At 58.2% G+C, this 20,041-nt stretch overlaps 3 protein-coding genes across 6 annotated transcripts; all 3 read right to left on the bottom strand.

Moving 5' to 3' along the window:
• Positions 1–1,311: 1,311 nt before the first annotated feature.
• Positions 1,312–3,275, bottom strand: ERFE (erythroferrone). 2 transcript variants are annotated; one of them, XM_064455851.1, is made up of 6 exons: positions 2,904–3,275; positions 2,520–2,707; positions 2,300–2,408; positions 2,138–2,228; positions 1,938–2,016; positions 1,312–1,619 (listed from the first exon to the last, which is right to left on the bottom strand). In XM_064455851.1, exons 1-6 carry the CDS (start codon positions 3,262–3,264, stop codon positions 1,521–1,523), a joined length of 927 nt encoding a protein of 308 aa, XP_064311921.1. In that variant the 5' UTR covers positions 3,265–3,275; the 3' UTR covers positions 1,312–1,520. The 2 variants fall into 2 exon arrangements, with proteins under 2 accessions (XP_064311921.1, XP_064311920.1); XM_064455850.1 differs by having other exon boundaries at positions 1,312–2,016.
• An 877-nt stretch (positions 3,276–4,152) lies between these two features.
• Positions 4,153–8,384, bottom strand: KLHL30 (kelch like family member 30). Of its 3 annotated transcripts, XM_064456979.1 has the most exons (8): positions 8,140–8,384; positions 7,037–7,877; positions 6,777–6,945; positions 6,481–6,567; positions 6,097–6,252; positions 5,814–6,002; positions 5,117–5,262; positions 4,153–4,594 (listed from the first exon to the last, which is right to left on the bottom strand). In XM_064456979.1, exons 2-8 carry the CDS (start codon positions 7,808–7,810, stop codon positions 4,343–4,345), a joined length of 1,773 nt encoding a protein of 590 aa, XP_064313049.1. In that variant the 5' UTR covers positions 7,811–7,877; positions 8,140–8,384; the 3' UTR covers positions 4,153–4,342. The 3 variants fall into 3 exon arrangements, with proteins under 3 accessions (XP_064313049.1, XP_064313051.1, XP_064313050.1); XM_064456981.1 differs by lacking the exon at positions 5,814–6,002; XM_064456980.1 differs by lacking the exon at positions 6,481–6,567.
• Positions 8,385–8,448: 64 nt separating this feature from the next.
• ESPNL (espin like) lies at positions 8,449–15,106 on the bottom strand. The gene is made up of 6 exons (XM_064455834.1): positions 14,877–15,106; positions 13,680–13,750; positions 13,176–13,203; positions 10,798–10,879; positions 10,045–10,245; positions 8,449–9,974 (listed from the first exon to the last, which is right to left on the bottom strand). The coding sequence occupies exons 1-6, from the start codon at positions 15,104–15,106 to the stop codon at positions 8,751–8,753; spliced, it is 1,836 nt and encodes a 611-aa protein (XP_064311904.1). The 3' UTR covers positions 8,449–8,750.
• Between the last annotated feature and the right edge of the window lie 4,935 nt (positions 15,107–20,041).

Below are 20,041 nucleotides of genomic sequence, written 5' to 3'. Positions count from 1 at the left end.
GGACCACCACCCTGGGGTGGCTCACGTAGAAGTGCTGTACATGCAGCTCCCCTCCCTTGGGGCTGACTGAGCTTCTCGCCCCCTCCCCAACGCCTCAATCAGCCCCTCAGCATCTCCCACTTAAGCAACTTTTTCAATTTTGTGTTCAGGTGCACTAGGCTCTTTTTATCTTGCTCACCCAGGACAGCTTACCAGCTCAGCAAGCCTCGCTCTCCACCAGTAAATCCTTTTGTATTTTCACAGGTGCATTTGGTAGGAGGGGAAGGTGGCTGATCTAAGTGAGATGGCCTTGGCTCGTGGTCATGCAGGGTAACCAGGAGGTGCTGTCTGGGCTGAGCTCCTCAGCTGGGCAGGAGCTGCAGAGGCCTCGTCTCTGCCAGGATGATGCTGCCCAGCCGTTCAGCAGGGGGAAGAGCAGGTCATTCCTTTTGGTAACAAGTTTGCTTTAGGTTGGGGAAGAAGTCAACATTAACCTGAATGGCCAGAGCCCCGCCCCCCCAGATCCAAACACCCCCACTCATGAATTGCTGCAGCAACAGCTACTTCACCAGGCTCTTTGATGAAATGCAGCCTGTGGAGGCGGCCAAGCAGGACCAGGAAACCCCTCATGAGTGAGGTCCAGTGCAAGGAGGCTGCCTCCCCTGGCCTACATATGTGGATCCCTTGGCGAAGGTGGGGCTAGGTACAGTTTGGGCTATCTCACTGTGTTACTGGCACAGCTTGCCTGGTGCTACGTGCTACTAAGAAATAAAATGTGCAGCTCCCTTGTTCCACGCCCAGCCTGCCTGGGTACCTCTCCTGCAGCCCTTGCTCAGGCACGTAGCTGTGCGCCCATCCTCACCTCACATGGCTATCAGAGCTGAAGCAAAGAGCGTATCTGTGCTGCCCACAGCCTGGGCCCTGTGCCACGGGCAGGAAACGCCTGGTGGGGAAAGCCACAGGACAAGAATTTGCTTTACTCCAGTGTGCGGCATTATCAGACATTGCTTTGAAGATTAGTTGCAAAGGTCTGTTGGCTTCTGCCAGCAAACATTGACTGCCAACACATTGCAGGGAAGCTAAAATGATACAAATAATCTTTTTTGGGCTCCTGAGAAGCTGGGCAGAGAAATCTGCTGAGAGCAAAAACACGGGTGTGGGTCTTCATCCCAGGCACCAGAGCTCAGCACAGTGGGAGCTGAGCCCCACAGAGGAAGCAGCTGGCTGCCACTGTTGTCAGCAGCGTTTTCCAAGCTAAACTTCCAGCCCTAGCTTTTAGAGAAGAGTGAACTCCTTTAGCCCCTTGTCAGGCTTCTTTTTATTTATTTATTTATCATCATCCTTTCCTCCCCAGTCTTTTGTCCAGCTTCAGATGGCTCTGCAGCACGAGGAGTATCGGACCAGCCTGCAGCTGCTGCACCAGCAAAAGCTCTTCCCTGGGCTTGGTGCAGAGCAGCAAAGGTGTGATGGCGGCTGGCAGAAGGAAGGGTCTGGCTGTTCCTGGCACAGGTTCAGCTCCCCGTGTGGTGCCCAGTGCCTTTTCACACCCCCAGCAGAATGGCGCTGAAATCGGAGCCACTTTGAACAGTGAGGGGAGAGCCTGCAGTGTTGTCCACGAAAACAGAGGCATACTGTCCAGCCTGGAGGGAGAGAGGGCTTAACAGGGCTGGGATGCCTCTTCCAGGTGCTAGGCACAGCCTGGCAGAGCAAAGGAGACAGCTCTCCCTTGCGTGCAGCAGCCGAGGGCTGGAGGGGCTGCTTCCCCCTGCCACTTCCTTCTTGCAGAATGGTGACACAGAGGCTGATAGGGCAGCATAGTTTGTGCTATGGTGTCCCAGAGACCTCAGTGCTTTGCGCTTAGGGCTGGGCTGAGAGACTTGATGCTCTCCCCTGGAGCTGGGGCCGTGGAAGGCATCTTCCTGCCCAGCACAGTCCTGAGCAGAGCTGGTGCCACTAACCTGCAGGTAAAGGACTCCAGTGACAGAGATGGTGAAAAGGTCACCACCACCCTCCAGCCGGGACATGGTCTCCAAATTGCTGCAGAAGAGAGAGGATGGTGCTGGGGAGAGTGTGTCTTTCCTTCTCCTAGGGACACTGGCCTCCTTCCTCCTGCCCTGGCCCAGGGTCCCTCTCCCCTCCTGGTGTTGTCCTCCCCTACCTGTTGTGCTGACAGCAGGACTGCACACAGATCAGCACCCGCAGCCGATTTCCCCTGCACGACTGCCCCTTCCTCCGCTGCTCTCTGCGCACTGGGACAGAGGGAAGGGTGAGAGCTGTCCCGGGCCTTCCCGGCAGGGCTGGGGGGTTACTGAGGGCTCACCGATGTGCAGTGTGGCGGTGAAGGTGTAGTACCCTGCAACTGGGGCCGTGTACTGCCCGCTGGTCAGGTTCAGCCCTGTGCCACGGTGAAACATCCCCTCCTTCTCCGGCTGGGCATGTAGAAAGGCTTGCGTTAGAGAATGAGCCCCTGCATTTGGGCAAGGGGCCCTGCGGACAGGAAGATGCTGCAGGCAGGTAGGGGGAGCAGGCCGGGCACTCACGATGTAGTAGAGCCGCAGCTCCTGCTGCACTCTCTGCTCGACTGAGATATTTTCACGTGTCCAGCAGCGGAACGCTGCTTCCACGCGATGATGGGAGCCAGCCTGTGAGTTGCCTTTGCTGTTTTCCTCCTCGTCCTCACGCCCTTCCCAGGCCTTTCCATGTGTCTTCGCCTGATCCTTCACCATACCTGACCCAAAAACCCGTCCAGGTCTTGGCTTTAGGAAGGAGCCTCGGCTTTTCCTGGCCCCAAGATGAGACAGTGCCCGGCTCTGCTGCCCAGCCCTGCTGTGTCTTGTCCCTGCTGTCCCCTGTTCCTACCCCGGGGTCCCTCTCGGCCCCCCCCGCCCTCCCCTTCCCGCAGCACTGCCCGGGGCCGGCGGTACCTTTCAGCAGGAGCTGCAGCTCCCTCAGCAGCTCTTCCAGCACGGCGGGGGCCCCGGGCAGAGCAGGGATAGCGCCTGGCACACCGACTTGCATGGCAGCCTGGGGCGATGATCCTGGAGATTCGCCACGGGTCGGTACCGGTGCCGTGCCAGCCCTCGTCCCATCCCGTACCGCGCCCGTCCTTCCCCGCGCCCGGCTGCCGCTCGCCCGCCCGGGGCTCCCGGCCAGCAGCATCCACGCCTGGCGGGGATCCACGCGTCCCGCGGGCGCTCCCGGCCCCGGCGGCTGCTCCCGCTCCGCCCGCGGGGAGCCGGCCCCGGCGGCGCAGAGGAGCGCCAGGCACAGCCCCGGCAGCCGCATGCCGCCGCCGTTACCGGGAGGGAGGCCCCGGCCCCGCCTCGGGGCTTGCGAGGGCGCCGCAGGGCCCGCCCCGCTGCCGAGGCTCGGGCGGCTCCGCCGGGGCCGGCGCTGCTGCCGCGGGGGAGCCCCCGCTCCCCGCTGCGGGACGCGGGAAACCCTGCGTGTAAAACCCCGCGGAGCGCCCGTGGCGGGGGACGCTCCCCTCAAAACCCGGGAGGCTCCCCCCACCAGCCGCAGAACTCCTCGGTGTGCATGGTCAATGCTTCAAAAATAATAAAAAACCTAACACAGAACAGAGAAACCATCAAACAATGCTGGCAGAGCTACGACATCCCAGTGCCGTGGTGGGTCTGGCCATCAGGGAAGCCTCGGGACCCTCTCCACCAGCAGAGGTACTAGCAGAGATAGGGATAGGGCAGGAGGCACCACCCAGCTCAGTCCTGGCACCAGGAGCCACCCAAGTGCCAACTGCTTCATCATGACCCTCTGGTCACTTCCCAGGGCAGAAACCATGATTAAACGCCCTGCTGCAGGCTGCTGTACCGCCAGAGGACACAAAGCAGCCCAAAGCTGTTTTATCTCCTGTCATGCTGCTCCGCGGGTGCTGGAATGGGTCTTACACGTCAGTGTGAGCCAGCAAGGTGCTGGAAAGCTTTGGGTGTCAGGAAAGAGAGATTCCCCTGGTCCCCCTCATGTTTCCCCTTGCTCGACGTCAACATGACTGGGGGAAAAGGGGCCATGGCCACCAGGCAACAATGCCAGTCTCTGATAGGATGGGCCACGTTTTGGGAGGCCTCAAAATACCCTAAAAGCTTTGGGGTTTTGGAGGGGGAAAAAGGCAGATCTTAAAAAAAACCCAACCAAACAAACAAAACCCAAACTAAAAGAGCGTGTTAGCCAAAGCGTGTTTATAAGCCTTTTCCCTGTGGTGGCGGGGCGGGAACATGCTCCCAATGCCCCAGCCAGCCTTACAGAGGGGTTTGCACCTCCACCCTGTGCAGAGCTGAACCAGCAGCAGGGAGAGAGGCGAGAGTAGGGGAGCGGCTGTGCGGGGTGACAGGCAATGCTGTGGGCTCTCCTACCGCCTGTGGTCACCCTGGAAAGCCTCTGTCCACTTGGAAGTGTCCATGAAGATGGAGGAGGAACTGTGGAAGAGCCAGAGGCAGGGCAGGGAGCCCTCCCGTGTCCAGAGGTCCTTGACACAGTCATACACCTCCATCTCCACCCGGTAGTCCCCATCCATGCCCTTCCAGTGGCCACCAGTGACAAAGAGCCGGTCGCCCAGCGGCACCATCCCACCATTCTCATGGAGCGTGTGCAGGAGCTGCACCTGTGTGAGGGGTAGGGCAAGAGGTGTGGGGACCCCCCTGGGGACCTTTCACTCCCACCACAGGGGATGTCAACCCACCCGGCACATCCTCTCGCCCTGTCCTCTCTGTGAGGTTTGGTGGCTCCTGGGACCATGCCTTGCCTTTAGCAGCATCCCCATGTTGTGCTTGTACAGGAGCAAGGCTGGGGTGATGTGGGGGGTGGAGGGTGGAGGGGACAGGCAGGATGAGTCCTGCACATCCTGCAGCAGGGTGGTGCTGGATAAGGGGGGACATGTGGGCTTCTGCTGTGTGAATGCTGTTTAGAATCAATAACTCAGTGCAAAAGCCATGCTCCTCGTGCAGGTGTGATGCACTAGGGGAGGAAGGATTGGGGCATCTTCAGCTCTGCAGAGGTTAATAGAGCCAAGGGATGAGCAGGGAGGAGGGAGAGGGGGTGTGAGGGTATGGTTGTGGGGTGCTGGTGGGAACTGCTGCCCCACCTCCCCAGGAGGTTGATTGCACCTGACCCTGCATCCCGTTACCTTCTGCCAGATGTTGGCCTCCGGGTTGTACACGTGGACCTTCTTGGTGTTGTCCCCAATGAGATAGATGAGCCCGTGCAGTGTGGCACAGCGCGGGGCTGAGAGGTATTTGGGGATGAAGGGGGATGTGATCACACTCCACAAATCTGCAAGGAGTAGCCATCAGCAGCATGTCCCACCCTTGGCTCTTGGTGCAGCTGCCAGTGACCGAAAAAAGCATTGCCGAGCCTGTGGCTATTTAAGGTAGAGTTTGAAAGGGGCAGAAGAGAGATGCCAGGCAGGGTGACACCTGCAGTCCCCACCCCAGGCAAGGCGTTCACATAAAAAAAGAAGTGGGGTGGGATATTGTTTGCAGCGGTGGTGTGGGATGGGGAGACCACTGTGGGCTGCGCAGAGGCTGCCCGAGGAGGTGGTGTTGTCACAGGGGTTTATTTTCTCCCTAAGGTGGGCAGCCGCCCCCATCCCTCTGCTTCTGGGATCCCACTCCACTGAAGCTCGGGTCCAGGATGTGCTGGAGGTCTGCAACTCATGCTGCTGGCTGGCCCCATGCCTCAGCTGTTGCCAGACCCCATTAGCACCTAGCTGCATCCTGCAGGACTGTCCCTGGCGGCACAGGATATTGCCTGCCTGGGGTTCCCCCTCAGCCCTGCTCCCTGGAGAGACATTGATGGGGCGCGACAGTGGGGCCAGCTCTCACCTTGGACAGGGTTGTAGCACTGCAAGGTGAGTGCGTTGTACTTGACAGCGCAGGAGCCCACCAGGTAGAGCTTGCCCAAGCAGCTGGCAGCTGCGAAATTGCTCACATACTTGAGGGCTGGGCTGATGGCACACCAGCTCTTGTTGTAGGGGTCGTAGCGCTCCACCTCTACCATGTCCACCGTTGTCCCTGCAGGGCAGTGGGATGCTGCAGCCACCCTGCTGCTCCAGGGCACCCATGGACCCCCACCCCAGCAACACCCACAGGGTCTTTGCGGCCTTACCCCCAATGACATAGATCTCGCCATTGAGGACGGCGCTGGTGTGGTTTGTCCGGGCTCTCAACATGGAAGTGATGGGCTTCCAGGTGCCGTCTCTGGGGCAGAAGCGCCACACCTGGGTTGTTGACCATGTGTCGTTCTGGGACCCCCGAGAGCCGCCTGTGGAGAGATAGGTCAGGCGTGCCACCTCCTCTGAGAGCAGCCATCCCTGGGCAACCCTCTCCAGCAGCTGGATCCACCCATGCGGGGAGCAAGGAGAGGACTTTCCTTGGAGAGGAAGGTAGCTCCTGGCCCCACGCCAGCACCCTGTGTTCACATCTTTGTCCCCCATCCTCCATCCCCACTCCCTGGTTACCCCCACCCTGCACTGACAGCCCTGGTACCTACCTGTGACATACACATCGTTGTTCAGAGTCACCAGGGAAAAGCCCCATTTGTTGTAATCGGGGAAATCAGGCAGAGCCATCCATCGCCCTGAAACCCAGTGGAGCCAAGCAATGACCCACCTGAGCCAGCAATGATGGTTTTAAGCTAGCCCTGTTTCACTCTTCCCACCCCTCCCCCCCTGCCAGTGCCTCTCCTGACACCAGACCATTTGGCAAGAGGTGGCTTTGGGGTAGATGAAGGATTAATTAACATGTGGAGGGTGGAGCGCTTGCCCCATCACTGCCATGGGCACTTACTGCTTTTGGGGTTGTAGAAGGCGAAGTTCCTGGGGGCAGCTGGCATTTCCAGCCCCCCATCCTCATCCTCGCTGTCCTCTAGCATGCGGCCACCAACCACCACCAGCACTTCCTCCAGCTTCTGTGGTGGGGTTAGGGTGTTCTTCTGGGTATCGGCATTGCCCTGGCCCTGACAGAGAGGCCAAGGGCAGGACCATCAGGCTCTGAGCTGAGCCTCTCCTCTGGCTCAGGGAGTGGGATTTGGGGCAGGGTGTACCCACCATGGCACGGGATTGGGTGACGAGGGCCTTGCTGGCATCCGAGTCACGGACAAGGGGCTCGGTGGCAAGAAGGTTCTGCAGGTACTGGTCAGGCAGCAAGACGAGGTGAGCCAGCTCCAGCAGCTCAGGCAGGAACTGGGCTCGGGGGCCTGGGTCGTGCCGTACCCAGCGCAGCACGGCCTCAGCCAGGCTCTGCTCCTCCTGCACCTGCAGCTGGTCATTGGAGAGGTAGACAGCCAACCTCTCCTTGGAGAGCTGGAGGAACTCCTCCTGCTGAGAGACAGCTTCAAAGTTCTCCTGCAAGAAAGACCAGGCCTTTGAGGAGACCTCAGGGCATCCGTAGCTCTCGCCGAACTCGCAGATACCTAGGCAGTTGGTGACGTCCATCTGCTGCCGGAGGTAGCGGCTGCAGACCTTCTGGATAGTGGGGAAGTGGAGCTGGCTGGAGGTCCGCATCAGCCCCTCCACATTTGCCTGATTGATGGTGACCTTCCCTGTGTAGGCGAAGTCAAGCAGCAACTCCAGCATGCCGGGATCCACCTCCTTCAGCTCCACCCGTGCTGCGATGCTCTCGGCGAAGTCGCCAGAGAACATGGCATGGAAGTAGTGGCTGCAGAGGGCCAGGACACCACGGTGGCAGGGGAACTCCTGCCCACCGGCCACCAGTGTCACATCTGCCAGTTTGGGGTTGGCGCGCAGTCGCTGCAGCCCCTCCAGCACGGCCTGGGCGTGTGACGGTAGGCAGAAGTCAAAGTCGTCCACGTTCCTCACCATGGTGCTGGGTATGGCAGTGGGGCCTTGCTGGCAGACAGAGGCTGAGCGGAGCGTGGGGAAGACGTCCCTGCCAGGAAAAGGCGATGATATCCCCCTCTTTCCCCACCTCGGCACAACCGTGCCTTCCCAGTGCCTGATGTACAGGGGCAGAAGCACTCCCTGGAACCGCCCCCCCCCCCCCCCCCCGGCCCTTCCACGGGCGGCCGTGATTTCTCCTCCCCGAGCTCCGAGCTGCCCTGTCGGGGCTGCCACCGATTTTTCGGGGCTGGGGGAGAGTGCTTTTGGGGCTGGGCTGAGCCCCGCTGCGGCTCCCTCCCTCCCGCTCTCACCTGGGCTTTGCAGCTCCTCGGCCGGCTCGCCGGGAGGGAAGCGGCCGCGGTCCCGGCGCTGGGGAGGGACACCCCAGCGCGACGACGGATCCAGCGGGACGGGGGACACACACACACTATTTTTAGGCGGTGCCGGGGCACCGCTCCCTGCTCTTAAAGGCACCGCACGGGGAGATCTGCCCACCTCCATCGTCCCGCGGCTTTGAGGCTTTTTGGAAAGCATGCCTCCGGGCCCCGCAAGCCGGGGGGAAAAGGCTCCCACCAGCATTCTCTCCCCCCCGCCCCCCGCCCCCCATCGGTCGCCGGGATCCCCGCGATGTCCCTCCTACCCCCGGCTGCGGCTGCCAATGCCGAGTGTTAAATATAGGATGTTATCTCAGCTACTCGGCGGCCACAAATAAACGGCGGCAGCCGCCTCGCCGCGGGGGGCCGGGGGCCAAGACACCATCCCGGGGGTGGTGGTGGTGGGGTCGGGGTGCCGGGGCCGTCCCCCGCCACCCAAAAGCTTTCTCCATCGCCCCGGGAAGCCTCGCTCAGCTCCGACAGAATCGAAAAAGTGTTTATTGCAGGCCGCGACTTCAGGCAGGACCCGCCCACCCTGCCGGCGGGCATCACTCCTCCGGACTGAACATCTCGGCTTCCTTCTCCTTCCAGAAGGCGAAGCTGCGGTCCATGTAGCGGCAGATCTCCTCTTCGTCTTCCCCGGCCTCCCCCGGCCGCCGTATCGAGCTCTGGGGGGATCCGAAATACCTGGCCTTGATGTCGTCGAAGCCGTCCCGCCAGCCCCGCCGGCCGGCGGCGATCTCGTCGGTGACGGCGCGGTGGAAGGCGCGCACGGCCCGCCAGCCGTGCCGGCCCAGCTGCTCGAACACCTCGAAGCAGAGGAGGTGGCGGCCGCGGCGCTCCTCGGGGGGCAGCTCCTGCTCCAGGATGCGGAAATAACCCAGCATGAAGAGCTCCAGCGACAGGCTCTCGTAGTCGGCCGGTTCCCCCCCGGCCGTCGCCACGAATTGCTCCGGGGAGAGCGGGGCGCGGCCGGCTGCGGGAGGCGGCTGTGCCGGGGGGCGGCGGGAGGCAGAGTCCCGCCAGCCGCCCAGAAGCCGCTGGATGGCGGCTCTCTGCCGCGCCAGGCGGGCCGCCCCCCCCTCCCCGGTCCCCGCCGCCTCCCGGTGGTCTCCGGCTGCCGGCCGGGGGGCGCCGTAGGCGGACCGTCTCCAGTGTCTCAGGAAAAGCATCACGATCCGCTCCTTCCTCAGGCTGCCCCGCTCCGGCCCCGGCCCCGGCGAGCCACCGCCCTCGGAAAACGCCTCCTCGCAGCTGATGCCCGAGTCGCTGGCGGCCTCAGCACCGCTCCCCGCGGCCGCCTTGCCCCCCGCCACCCCCAAGGTGGGCTCGAAGGCGCCGCGGAGGCTGCGGACGCAGACCCCGCACTGCCGGATCTCCCGCTGCGCCAGACTGCCCGCCGTCTCCCGGAGCTGCCCGCCGGCGTCGGCGGGGCCGGCGGCGGCGGAGGCGACCCGCGCCCCCTCGGCGTGGGCCAGCAGCGCGGCCAGGCTGCTGACAGCGCCGGCCAAGCGGCCACACCAGAGGGGGAGGGGCTGCCCGGGGGCGGGCGGAGGGCTGCGGACGGTGATGCTGAGCAGCGGGGCGGGCAGGAGGGCGCGCAGCTCCCGCGCCAGGCGCCGCAGCTCGCCCTGGTACGCCTCGCCCCGCCGCCGCAGCCGCAAGCTCTCCACCGCCCGCTCCAGCTGCTGCAGGTCTGCCTCGGTCAGCAGCTCCCCGAAGGGGCCCAGCACTGCCTGGCGGGAGGGCGAGAAGCGCCAGGACGCCCCGTCCTGCGGAGAGGGGCCGTCAGCGTGTGTGTGTCCCCTTCCCCGGGCCGGCAACGTCGTCCCCCCCCCGCACCCATCCCCGGGGCGGCCCGGCCCGTACCTGGCCGCCCGCCGCCTCCTCGTCCGCCAGCCGGGCCCGCAGCCGCCGCACCATCACCTGCCGCTTCCACTCGGGGATGGGGCGGCCCCGCTCGTCGTGCGTGGGCACCAGGGAGTCCACATCTGCCTCCGCAGGGTCCGTCCTGGGGGGGTCAGCCGGCTCGGCCGCCCCACTCTGCGCGGGCAGAGTCACGGGGGGCCCGGGGGGGGTACCCGAACCGAGGGGACGAGCCGGGGGCCGCGAGTGGAACCAGCGACCTACCGGGTGGGCGAGTAGGGGCGCCGGGATCCTGGCCCTCTGCGAGGGCTTGTGGACCTTCGGCTCTGCCGGCACCGACCTGCCGGGCTCCATCCCCCGCCGGGCCGGGGGGCTGCGGTGGGGGAGAGGGGCAGGCCTCCTTCTGGAGGAGGGCAGGCGAAGGGAAGACGGGTCCCCAACACCCCTAGGGCCTCCCACACGCGACCGGGCGATGGGTACCCCGTGAGGGTGCCCGGCACATCACCCCTTGTCTTTGCAGGGAGCCAGCCTGCCCCACGGGCCGGCTTTCCCTTCAGAAGACTGGACGGGGCTCCAGAATCACTACTGGCCCCTCTCCCCCTGCCGAGGGACACCGCGATGGGCCCGCAGCCGAGAACCGAGGTTGCCACCATCCCCCCCATCCCCCGGGGGGCGCCGGCCTGGCTTTCTCAGAAGATGGGGGCACTCATAGCCCCAGCAGGACCTTACCTGCCGCAAGGGGCTGAGCCAGCCGCCGGGGACAGGAGGCACCCGGGAGGCCCCCGCCAAGTGCAGGTGGTCAGGTCCTGCCCTGCCCAGGCAGCACCCAAAGGTGGGTGCAGCCGCACCCCACAAAGTCGCCGTGCAGGGAGCAATGTGGGAGGGGAAGAGGAGGGGGTGGGCAGCCCTGGAGCAGGCAGGGTCCACTGCTGCAGTGATGGGGCAGGGCAGAGAGCGCAGTGAGCATCACATTAATATTTGATGGAGGCATCGAGTGGCAGTGCTGGGGCTCAGTGGGTGGCACCGGTGCCAGTTCTGGAAATAGTGGCTCTGTGACTTGGCGCCAAGCCTCGTCCCGCTCCTTGGGCCAGTGGAGAATGGCTGAAACTCGTCACAGTGCCTGGCCCCGCACATGGCCAGGCCAGGTTTTGGGGACAGAGGAAGGGTTTTGCACTAGATGGCAGAGAGGGCAGGCACTGTCAGCAGGGGATCTTTGGCAGAGGGACCTGCCACACCACTGCCTGGACTTCTGTTACCACTATGCAGCCACGTTCCTTCACTCCATCACCATTCATTATATATGGCCAGGATGCATTAGTGGAGCTCAGTTTCATGTGAGAAATTCCATCGAGGGGCTGGAATACAATCAAGAAGCAGCAGATCAAAGCCTGGTGAGGAGCCATTACAGATGCAACCTCTTAACCCCTCCCTGGTCCTGGTGCGGGCTGAAGCCTGGCAGACAGTAGCTGTTGTGAGGGGATGAGCCAACACCACCCTGCAATACAATTGCAGTGCCAGAGTGGGTTACGCTGTGCTGGCAGCAGCACAGCACAATGTAATATTGATGGGGTTGTAGTATGAAACACGGAACATGGCTTGGTGCTAGAGGTGTCACATGTCTCTGGTTAAGCAGACAGATGGTGCAAGCCATAACACCAGCCACAACAATCACGGAATCATACAATCATAAAACTTCCTGAGCTGGAAAGGACCCACAAGAATCATCAAGTTCAACCCCTGTCCCTGCACAGGACAACCCAAAATTCACACAATATCTCTGAGGGACTTGTCCAAGCGATTCTTGAATATTGCCAGGCTTGGCGCCGTGACTGCCTCCCTGGGGAGCCTGTTCCAGTGCTCCACCACCCTCTGGGTGAAGAACCTTTCCCTAATATCCAACCTAAACCTCCCATGGCACATCTTCCTGCCATTCCCTTGGGTCCTATAATTGGTCACCAGAGAGAAGAGATCAGTGCCTGCCTCTCCTCCTCCCTTTGTGAGGAAGCTGTGGACCACAATGAGGTCTCCTCTCAGTCTCCTTCAGGCTGAACAAACCAAGTGACTTTAGCCACTCCTTCTGTGGCTTCCCCTCTAAAACCTTCACCAACTTCGTGGCCCTCTTCTGGACACTTTCTAGTAGCTTTATATCCTTAATGTACTGTGGTGTCCAAAACTGCACACAGTACTCAAGGTGAGGGCACACCAGTGCAGAGCAGGCCAATCACCTTCCTTGACCAGCTGCAATGCAGTGCTTGATGCACCCCAGGACACGGTTGGCCCTCTTGGCTGCCAAGGCACACTGCTGGCTCATGTGCTACTTGCCGCCGACCAGCACTCCCAGATCCTCTCTGCGGAGCTGCTCTCCAACCTCTTGTTCCCCAGTGTGTATGTATATCCAGGGTTGCCATGCCCCAGGTGCAAAATCTGGCACTTGCCCTTGTACCACTTCACACGGCTGGTGATTGCCCAGCTCTCTAATTTGTCTAGATCTCTGCAGGGCCTCTCTGCCCTTGAGAGTGTCAGCAGCTCCTCCCAATTTTGTGTCACCAGCAAACTTAATTAGTATTCCTTCCAGTCCTGCATCCAAGTAATTTATGAAGACATTAAAGAGTACCGGCCCTAAGATGGATCCTGTGGAACCCCCCTTAGTGACTGGCCGCCAGACTGATGTAACCCCATTTACTATGACTCTTTGAGCCCGACCCGTCAGCCAGTTGCTCACCCATTGCATTACGTGTTTATGCAGCTGTACGCTGGAAATTTTGTCCAGGAGGATACTGTGAGAGACAGCATCGAAAGCTTTACTGAAATCCAAAAAGATTACATCAACTGGCTTCCCTTGGTCAACTAGGGGGCTAACCTTGTGTCATGGTTTCAGCTGGGATAGAGTTAAATTTCTTCGTAGTAGCCAGTATGGGACTATGTTTTGGATTTTTGCTGGAAACAGCAGTGATAATGTGGAGATGTTTTTGTTTTAGTTGTTGCTAAGTAGCACTTACACTGGTCAAGGACTTTTTCAGGTCCCCATGCTCTGCCGGGCGCACAAGAAGCTGGGAGGGGACACAGCGGGACAGCTGACCCGAACTGACCAAAGGGATATTCCATACCATATGACGTCATGCTCAGTATCTAAAGCTGGGGAAGAAGAAGGAAGGGGGGACATCGGGAGTGATGGCAGTTGTCTTCCCAAGTAACTGCTACGTGTGATGGAGCCCTGCTTTCCTGGAGAAGGCTGAGCACTTGCCTGCCCATGGGAAGTGGTGAATGAATGCCTTGTTTTGCTTTGCTTCCGTGCGCAGCTTTTGCTTTACCTATTAAACTGTCTTTATCTCAAACCATGAGTTGTCTCACTCTTCCGATTCTCTCCCCCATCCCACCAGGGGGGGAGTGAGCGAGTGGCTGTGTGGTGCTTGGTTGTTGATTGGGGCTAAATCACAACACCTTGTCATAGAAGGAAATTAAGTCTGTTAAGCAGGACTTTCCCCTTGTGAACCCATGCTGGCTGGGACCAATGACTGCATTGTCTTTCAGGTGTTTTTTAAGAACTCCCAGAATAATCTTCTCCATAATTTGACCAGGGACAGAAATGAGACTGACAGGGCTGTAGTTACCGGGGTCATCCCTCTTGGCCTTCTTGAAGATTGGGACAATGTTTGCCAGCTTCCAGTCAATTGGGAACCCTCTAGGTTCCCAAGAGGATTGAAAAATAATTGAGAGAGGCCTCACTATGACATCAGCCAGCTCTTTAAGTACTGTCGGATAAATCTCATCAGGCCCCGTTGACTTATAGGGATCTAGCTGGAGCAGCAAGTCCTGCATGAGTTCGGTGTTGATTGGGAGTTTATCATTCCCACAGTCATGGTTCTCTAGCCCAGGGCTCTGGGCGTGGTGTTGAAGACCGAGGTGAAGAAAGCAAAACATCTCTGCTTTGTCTATGTCCCTGACTGTGAGGTGACCATGCTCATCAAGTAATGGGCCAATGTCATTTATGGCCTGCCTTTTGCCATTAACATATTTTAAAAAATTTGATTGTCCCTCACAGTAATGCTCAGCTTCAACTCTAATTGAGCTTTGGCCATGTGAATTTCTTCCCTACAGTGGCAAACAGCATCTCTGTAGCCCTCCCATATCACCTGATCTTGCTTCCACTGGCCATATGCTTTCTTTTTTCACCCTGTTTCTAGAAGAAGATCCCTGCTCAGCCAAGCCAGCCTTCTGCCTTGCCTCCTTGACTTCCTACATTTTGGAACTGCCTGCTCCTGTGCTCTTACAAGGTGCTACTTAAAAAGTGACCAGCACTGATGGACCCCAGCACCTTCAAAAGCTTTTCCCCAGGGGACCTTGCTATGTAGTTCCCTGAGCAACCTGAATTCTGCTCTCCTTATATCCAGAGTTGAGATCTCGCTGGCAGTTTTCCACCTGTTACTGTAAATTTTAAACTTGACTGCTTTGTGGTCACTGTGGCAAAGGCAGCCACTAATCGCCACTTCACCCACGAGACCCTCTCTGTTTAATAAGCATCAACTAGAGGAAGGCACCTTTCTTGGTTGGTTCCCTTGGTACCTGTACCAAGAAGTTATTGTCCAAATGGTGTAGGAACCTTCTGGATCTGTTTGTACCAGCTATGTGGTATTCTCAGTTGACATCTGGCAAGTTGAAGTCCCCCATAAGGACAAGGGCAGATGACTTAGAGTCATTCCTTAGTTCCGTAAAGAATAACTCATCGGTGTCATCATCCTGTCTGGGTGGCATGTAGTAGACACCCACGACAGCAACAGCATCCACGCTGTCTGTCCCTTAATCCTTACCCAGAGGCTCTCAACTGTACCATCACAAGCTCCATGCACTCCAGCTCCTCCACTACATACAATGCCTCCTCCCTGCCTCGCTTGCCCTGCTTATCACTCCTGAAGAGCCTGTAACCATCCATCATGACACACCAGTCGCAGGACTCACCCCACCAGGTTTCACTTATAGCAATGATGTCATATCTCTGGGACTGGGCCAAGGCTTCCAGCTTCTCTTGCTTGTTCATCATGCTGCATGCGTTTGTGGAAAAACACTTCAAGTGAGGCTCATTGTGCCCATCTCCACGTGTAGGAGTCTGAAGAGTCTCACTAGCATGCAGCGCCTTGACCTTTGGTGTGTCTTCCCATTGCCTGTTGCTGACTAGCCTGGTATTGCCCCTTTCCCCCTTCCAATCTAGTTTAGAGCTCTGTCAATCAACCCTGCTAGCTCTTGAGCTAGCCCACTTCTGTCTCGTGGCATGGCAGGGGAGGGCCAGAGCTTTGCTAGCTATTGAGCCTGAGGGGATTTTGCTGAAAGCCCTGCAAGGGTTGGATCTTCCTCTAGGTACCACAAAGCTGCTCACAAATGCCCTGCCTCCTTCTCCCCTGGAGGTAGAGGGGAGCCACCTTGATGCCCACATGGCCTGGGACCTCTGACAAGAGGGTGCTGCTCAGGAGGAGCCTTTGGGAAGTACCAAAGAGCCACCACCTGCTTGCCAGTATTTTCCAATCTAAATTTTCATCTTTGCATCCGTCTCCAGGGCCCAGAAGGCACTGAGAGGCCATGGTTGTCCTGAGCAGCCTCACCCCATGCTCAGTTGCCCTTGCTGGGGCAGTTATGGCCCCCAAACCTCTCAACACCAATGTTTGGGTCCCCTCACTGGGAAGAAAGGTCTACCAAGGCAGCAGGCAAGTGTGGGCAGCAGCTCAGCCCCAATGCTGGGACCTTCCCAGCTACCTGCTCCATGGTAGGGGATGGAGCAGGGCAGCAGCGAGGGCCGTGCACCCTTTGGGGAATGCTGCTACCACACAGCTCTTGGGGACGCCCTGGAGTGCTCCCCAGATGGAGACTAGTGGAGAAGGCCTCTGGGTTTCTCTGAAGAAGAGAATGCCTAAATATGATGCACATCCCAGCTGAGGCCACTTCTCCTCCCTGCAGGGTCACAGCCCTCTGCAGCACGGGGCCATGCGGGACCAGGAGAGGAGAGGAGGGTCTCCTCAAACCTCCATCTCAGCCTCTTTCCTTGCCCTGGCCTTCAGGAGAACAGACACTGGTGCTTCGGGGATCTACTTGGAAGAGTCCCAGGGGGTTCTCCCTTTCCCTTTCCCTTTCCCTTTCCCTTTCCCTTTCCCTTTCCCTTTCCCTTTCCCTTTCCCTTTCCCTTTCCCTTTCCCTTTCCCTTTCCCTTTCCCTTTCCCTTTCCCTTTCCCTTTCCCTTTCCCTTTCCCTTTCCCTTTCCCTTTCCCTTTCCTTTCCCTTTCCCTTTCCCTTTCCCTTTCCCTTTCCCTTTCCCTTTCCCTTTCCCTTTCCCTTCCCCTTCCCCTTCCCCTTCCCCTTCCCCTTTCTCCTCCCATCCCCCTTTCCCTTTCTCCTCCCCCTTTCCATTTCCCTTTCTCCTCCCCCTTTCTATTCCCCTTCTGGGGGTGCATCCTTAAAGGGATGAACAAAGCAGCATGGGAAGAAACCAGTAATGGCCCCTGTCCTCCAGTTCCAACAATGACATTCCTCCCTCCCTCTCTACCAGTTCTTGATCCATACCCCACCCCCTCCCCAAGTTCCCACAGCCATATCACCTCCTGTCCCCCAGTTCTGCAGCAATCAGCAAACTGGTGTGGAAGAAACCAGGCATGGCCCCTCCTAGCACTCCCAGTGTTTTTATTTCACAGGGTCCCCCGGGGGAGCCCAGCCACCCTCTCAGAAGCGCAGCCAAGGGAGGCGACGCGCGTGGTCCCCAGAGCCTGGCTCTTCCTCCTGGATCCTCCGCAGCCACGATGGATCTTCGCTGATCTCCGGCGAAGGGGAGCGGAGCCGCCTGTGCCCGTCGCTGTCCCACTGCCAGGACAGTCTCCGGACACGCTGGTGGGGAACAGAGGGTCTGCGCTCCCCAGGCTCAGCGGAGAATCTCCGGTGCCGGCGACCTCTGCGGCCCCACTGCTGCCGCTGCTGCCCCTGCCGCCCCGGCCCCGCGTAGGGATGGAAGCGTCCGTGGCGATGGCGGGCCACCCCAGCTTGGTCATCCTCCACCTGCAGGAGGTGGATGCCCTCGATGGGCCGCCGGCAGAGCGGGCAGGTGGCAGCGACGGCGGTGGCAGCCCAGCGCTGGATGCAGGCATGGCAGAATGCATGCCAGCACGGGTCCACGCCAGCAGGGCCTTCAAGGGGACCCAAACAGATGGGGCAGGTGTCCCCCCGCTGGGGCCTCCTGGCGGCTGCCGGCACTGCCGGCACCGCTGGGTCTTGCCTGGACGCCTCCAGGGCTGCTGCTGGCACTCGGTGTCCTGTCAGCTGCTGGCGGGACTTGCTGTTTCGCCTGCTGCTGGCAGGACTTCTGATGGGTGTCACTGGTGGGCCTCGAAGGCTCCGTTCCTCTGGGGGGACTCAGTGGCTCCTCGGCTGCTGGAGGGTCACAACGTCTGGTGTGCTGTTGGCAGGACTCAATGGCTCGGGTGCTGCCCAAAGGACTCGACGTCTCATGTGCCGCTGGCAGTACGTGACGCTGGCATTTATAGCTGCCCATCGCAAGGGACGTCATGGAGTGACTGTGACCCTCTGGTGACATCACAGAGCTGTCGGGGGGACCAGGGGGGCGCAGGCAGGGGCACACCCGGGAGCTCCCGCAGCCTCCGAGACAGACCCTGTGATGCAAAGTGGCAGCATGCTTCGCACCTCCGTGTTTGCTCGGGCCCTTTCAGGCAGTCCCTGTTGTTGTTGGTTGTTGTGCCAGCATTGCACGCTCCCAGAGTGGGCGGTTGGGCTTGGCAGACCCCTCCAGAGGTCATCTGGTCCAAGCCCCTGCTGAAGGAAGGCTATCCTGAGCTGGATGGACCCTGGACACCACTGAGAAGAGCCAGGCTCCATCTTCTTTGCAGCCCCCTTTCAGCTCTTCATGTCTGTGGAGAAGATGCCCCGAGCCTTCTGTGCTCCAGGCTGAACAGTCCCAGCTCTCTCAGCCCCTCCTCACGGGAGAGATGTTGCAGTCCCTTCTTCATCTTGGTGGCCCTTCACCAGACCCTGTCCAGTCTGATCCTGTCTCCCTTGTCATGGTGATCCTAGCACTGGACACAGCACTCGAAGCAAATTAAGATTGTAATCAAAGTCATTAAAGAAAAAACAGTGCCTCTTTCATCAGCATTAAGGGATACAGTGGAAATGCAACATCATTTGATGCAACATCAAATAAAGTAGCACTTGAATAGCACAGTTTGATTGATGCAAATCATTTGCAGAGACCACTGAAGTGGTTTGGAGAGAAATAGTCCAAGGTTAGAGCGAAACACCACTATAAGCTCCCTGAACACAGAGAGTGAAACCAGAGTGCGCACATAGGGCAGAAGGCAGTGGTACCTCTGCACACAGGGGTGCTTTGGTTTCCTGAGCCGCCTTCTCCAATTTTTGGTATGGATTTTCAGTGACATCCTGTGGCTGTTGCACCAGCTCTGTGGGGTCCACCAAGCTCATTGGAACAATGTCAAATGTGTTGAGATACTAGAATGAAACCGGATTGCTAAAATCAAGAAGCTTTTGGCACGAGTGCAGGTCTGAAGTCAGCCCTAAACCAAGCCATCCTGAGATGGTAACACACCACCAAACCCTGCAAGAACTCAGTAAATCAGTCCCTAAGATAAGGTGGGACTTGAGAAACACACAGCCTCCCAGCCAGTGCAACCAAGAGTTTACGGAGGGATTCCAGGAGGCTCATTTCACTTTAAGGAAAGACCTTTTGACAAAGCAGCAGTGTGTCCTATGTGAAAAAGAAATGACCTTGATCATCGCCTGTTTCCAGGCCTTCTGCTGCCCAGAAATTCTGGACATTTTTGGTTACCTGGCCTGGTTCCTTTGCCTTCCCAACCACTACCAGCATGCCCTTCTATATCAATATTCGGTAACTTTCTTAAGGGGAGAAGAAAAACAGGTTAAAAAAACCCCAGGCAGAACAACCCTTCCTCCCCCACCCCAGAAGTTAGTTATTTTCAGTGATGTGTAAGGGCTACTTTGGAACTTGGCTTCCTTCTTAAAGCAGGCCATGGGAAGGGAAAAACATCTATCCATTTCCCCCTGTAGCTAAATACCATTTGAGGCAGAGAAAACCAAAGGTGCCTCAGAGCACGTCTTGCAGCCCTTACCCTTCTGACATCATAGGCACATGGTATCTCTTCCTCAAGTGAGACAGATACCTCCCTTTCAGCTGAGCTTTTAAGTGATCCACACTGTCCTCTGACTAGCCAAAGCTGGGCTTGCTCCCATAATATTTGAGCTTGAGGAAAGGAGTTAGGGAAAGACAAGACATTCTCAAGCATCACAAATCCCCCTCCCCATTGGTCCATAAAGTAATTTCTTTTTTGAAAGCAAAAATTACTGAAGGTAAGACAAAGACTCTTTCCCTCCTTTACTGTCTGGCTACCTTGGGAATGCTATTCTACAGCTGCCATAAAGGACTAGCTCAATTGATAAACTGATGGTGCTTGTTGATGACAGCAATACTCAGATGATGGGATCTGAGAAGGAAGAGGGCAAAGAGGCACTTTGCTGTTTCATAAATCCAGGAATTTTCCCATTAAAAACTTCATTTAGGGAAAAAAAGAACCCAATGTTTACAAAATCAAACATTTGAAACTTAGAAAATACCCAAAATAAAGTTTGCTTGTGTCATCTAAATTGGGCCCTTTTTGCTATGAAGGATACAAACTTGAATTACATTATTGCATGTGTACTTTTTACCATAGGGACCCATTCTGTCTAGTAGACAGAATGGACAATGCCTATGGAAGAAGTACCTCTCTAATAGTTTTAATCTTTATTGTTCAATGTACGGTGAAAGACCTTAGTTGCTGAACGTTACTCCCATTTTGAGCAGAAAAATAAAAATGTCTTTTCCAAATTCACTGTCATTCCTTATTTTCAGGTTGTGAAGCATTTTTCTACATGAACAAAATACAGCTTCACACACACAGCTAAGATGACAGGG

This window comes from Phalacrocorax carbo, chromosome 7 (genome assembly GCF_963921805.1).
Source record: "Phalacrocorax carbo chromosome 7, bPhaCar2.1, whole genome shotgun sequence".
Classification (NCBI taxonomy): Eukaryota; Metazoa; Chordata; class Aves; order Suliformes; family Phalacrocoracidae; genus Phalacrocorax; species Phalacrocorax carbo.
The sequence above is the reverse complement of the archived record's forward strand: the minus strand, read 5'-3'. Positions and strand labels throughout refer to the sequence as shown.

What these genes read in the sequence shown, in the direction of transcription:
- ERFE (XM_064455850.1), bottom strand. Translation starts at nt 3,264, where the DNA reads ATGCGGCTGCCGGGGCTGTGCCTGGCGCTCCTCTGCGCCGCCGGGGCC. An exon ending in AGCTGCGGCTCTACTACATC is followed by an intron (nt 2,409 to 2,519) that starts GTGAGTGCCCGG and finishes CTACATGCCCAG; the next exon opens with CCGGAGAAGGAGGGGATGTT. An exon ending in TCCTGCTGTCAGCACAACAG is followed by an intron (nt 2,017 to 2,137) that starts GTAGGGGAGGAC and finishes TCTCTTCTGCAG; the next exon opens with CAATTTGGAGACCATGTCCC.
- KLHL30 (XM_064456979.1), bottom strand. Translation starts at nt 7,810, where the DNA reads ATGGTGAGGAACGTGGACGACTTTGACTTCTGCCTACCGTCACACGCC. An exon ending in CGAGATCTATGTCATTGGGG is followed by an intron (nt 6,003 to 6,096) that starts GTAAGGCCGCAA and finishes ACTGCCCTGCAG; the next exon opens with GGACAACGGTGGACATGGTA. An exon ending in GTGCTACAACCCTGTCCAAG is followed by an intron (nt 5,263 to 5,813) that starts GTGAGAGCTGGC and finishes TACTCCTTGCAG; the next exon opens with ATTTGTGGAGTGTGATCACA.
- ESPNL (XM_064455834.1), bottom strand. Translation starts at nt 15,106, where the DNA reads ATGATGAACAAGCAAGAGAAGCTGGAAGCCTTGGCCCAGTCCCAGAGA. An exon ending in GGCTCAGCCCCTTGCGGCAG is followed by an intron (nt 10,246 to 10,797) that starts GTAAGGTCCTGC and finishes CTGCCCGCGCAG; the next exon opens with AGTGGGGCGGCCGAGCCGGC. An exon ending in CCGGGCCGCCCCGGGGATGG is followed by an intron (nt 9,975 to 10,044) that starts GTGCGGGGGGGG and finishes CCCTCTCCGCAG; the next exon opens with GACGGGGCGTCCTGGCGCTT.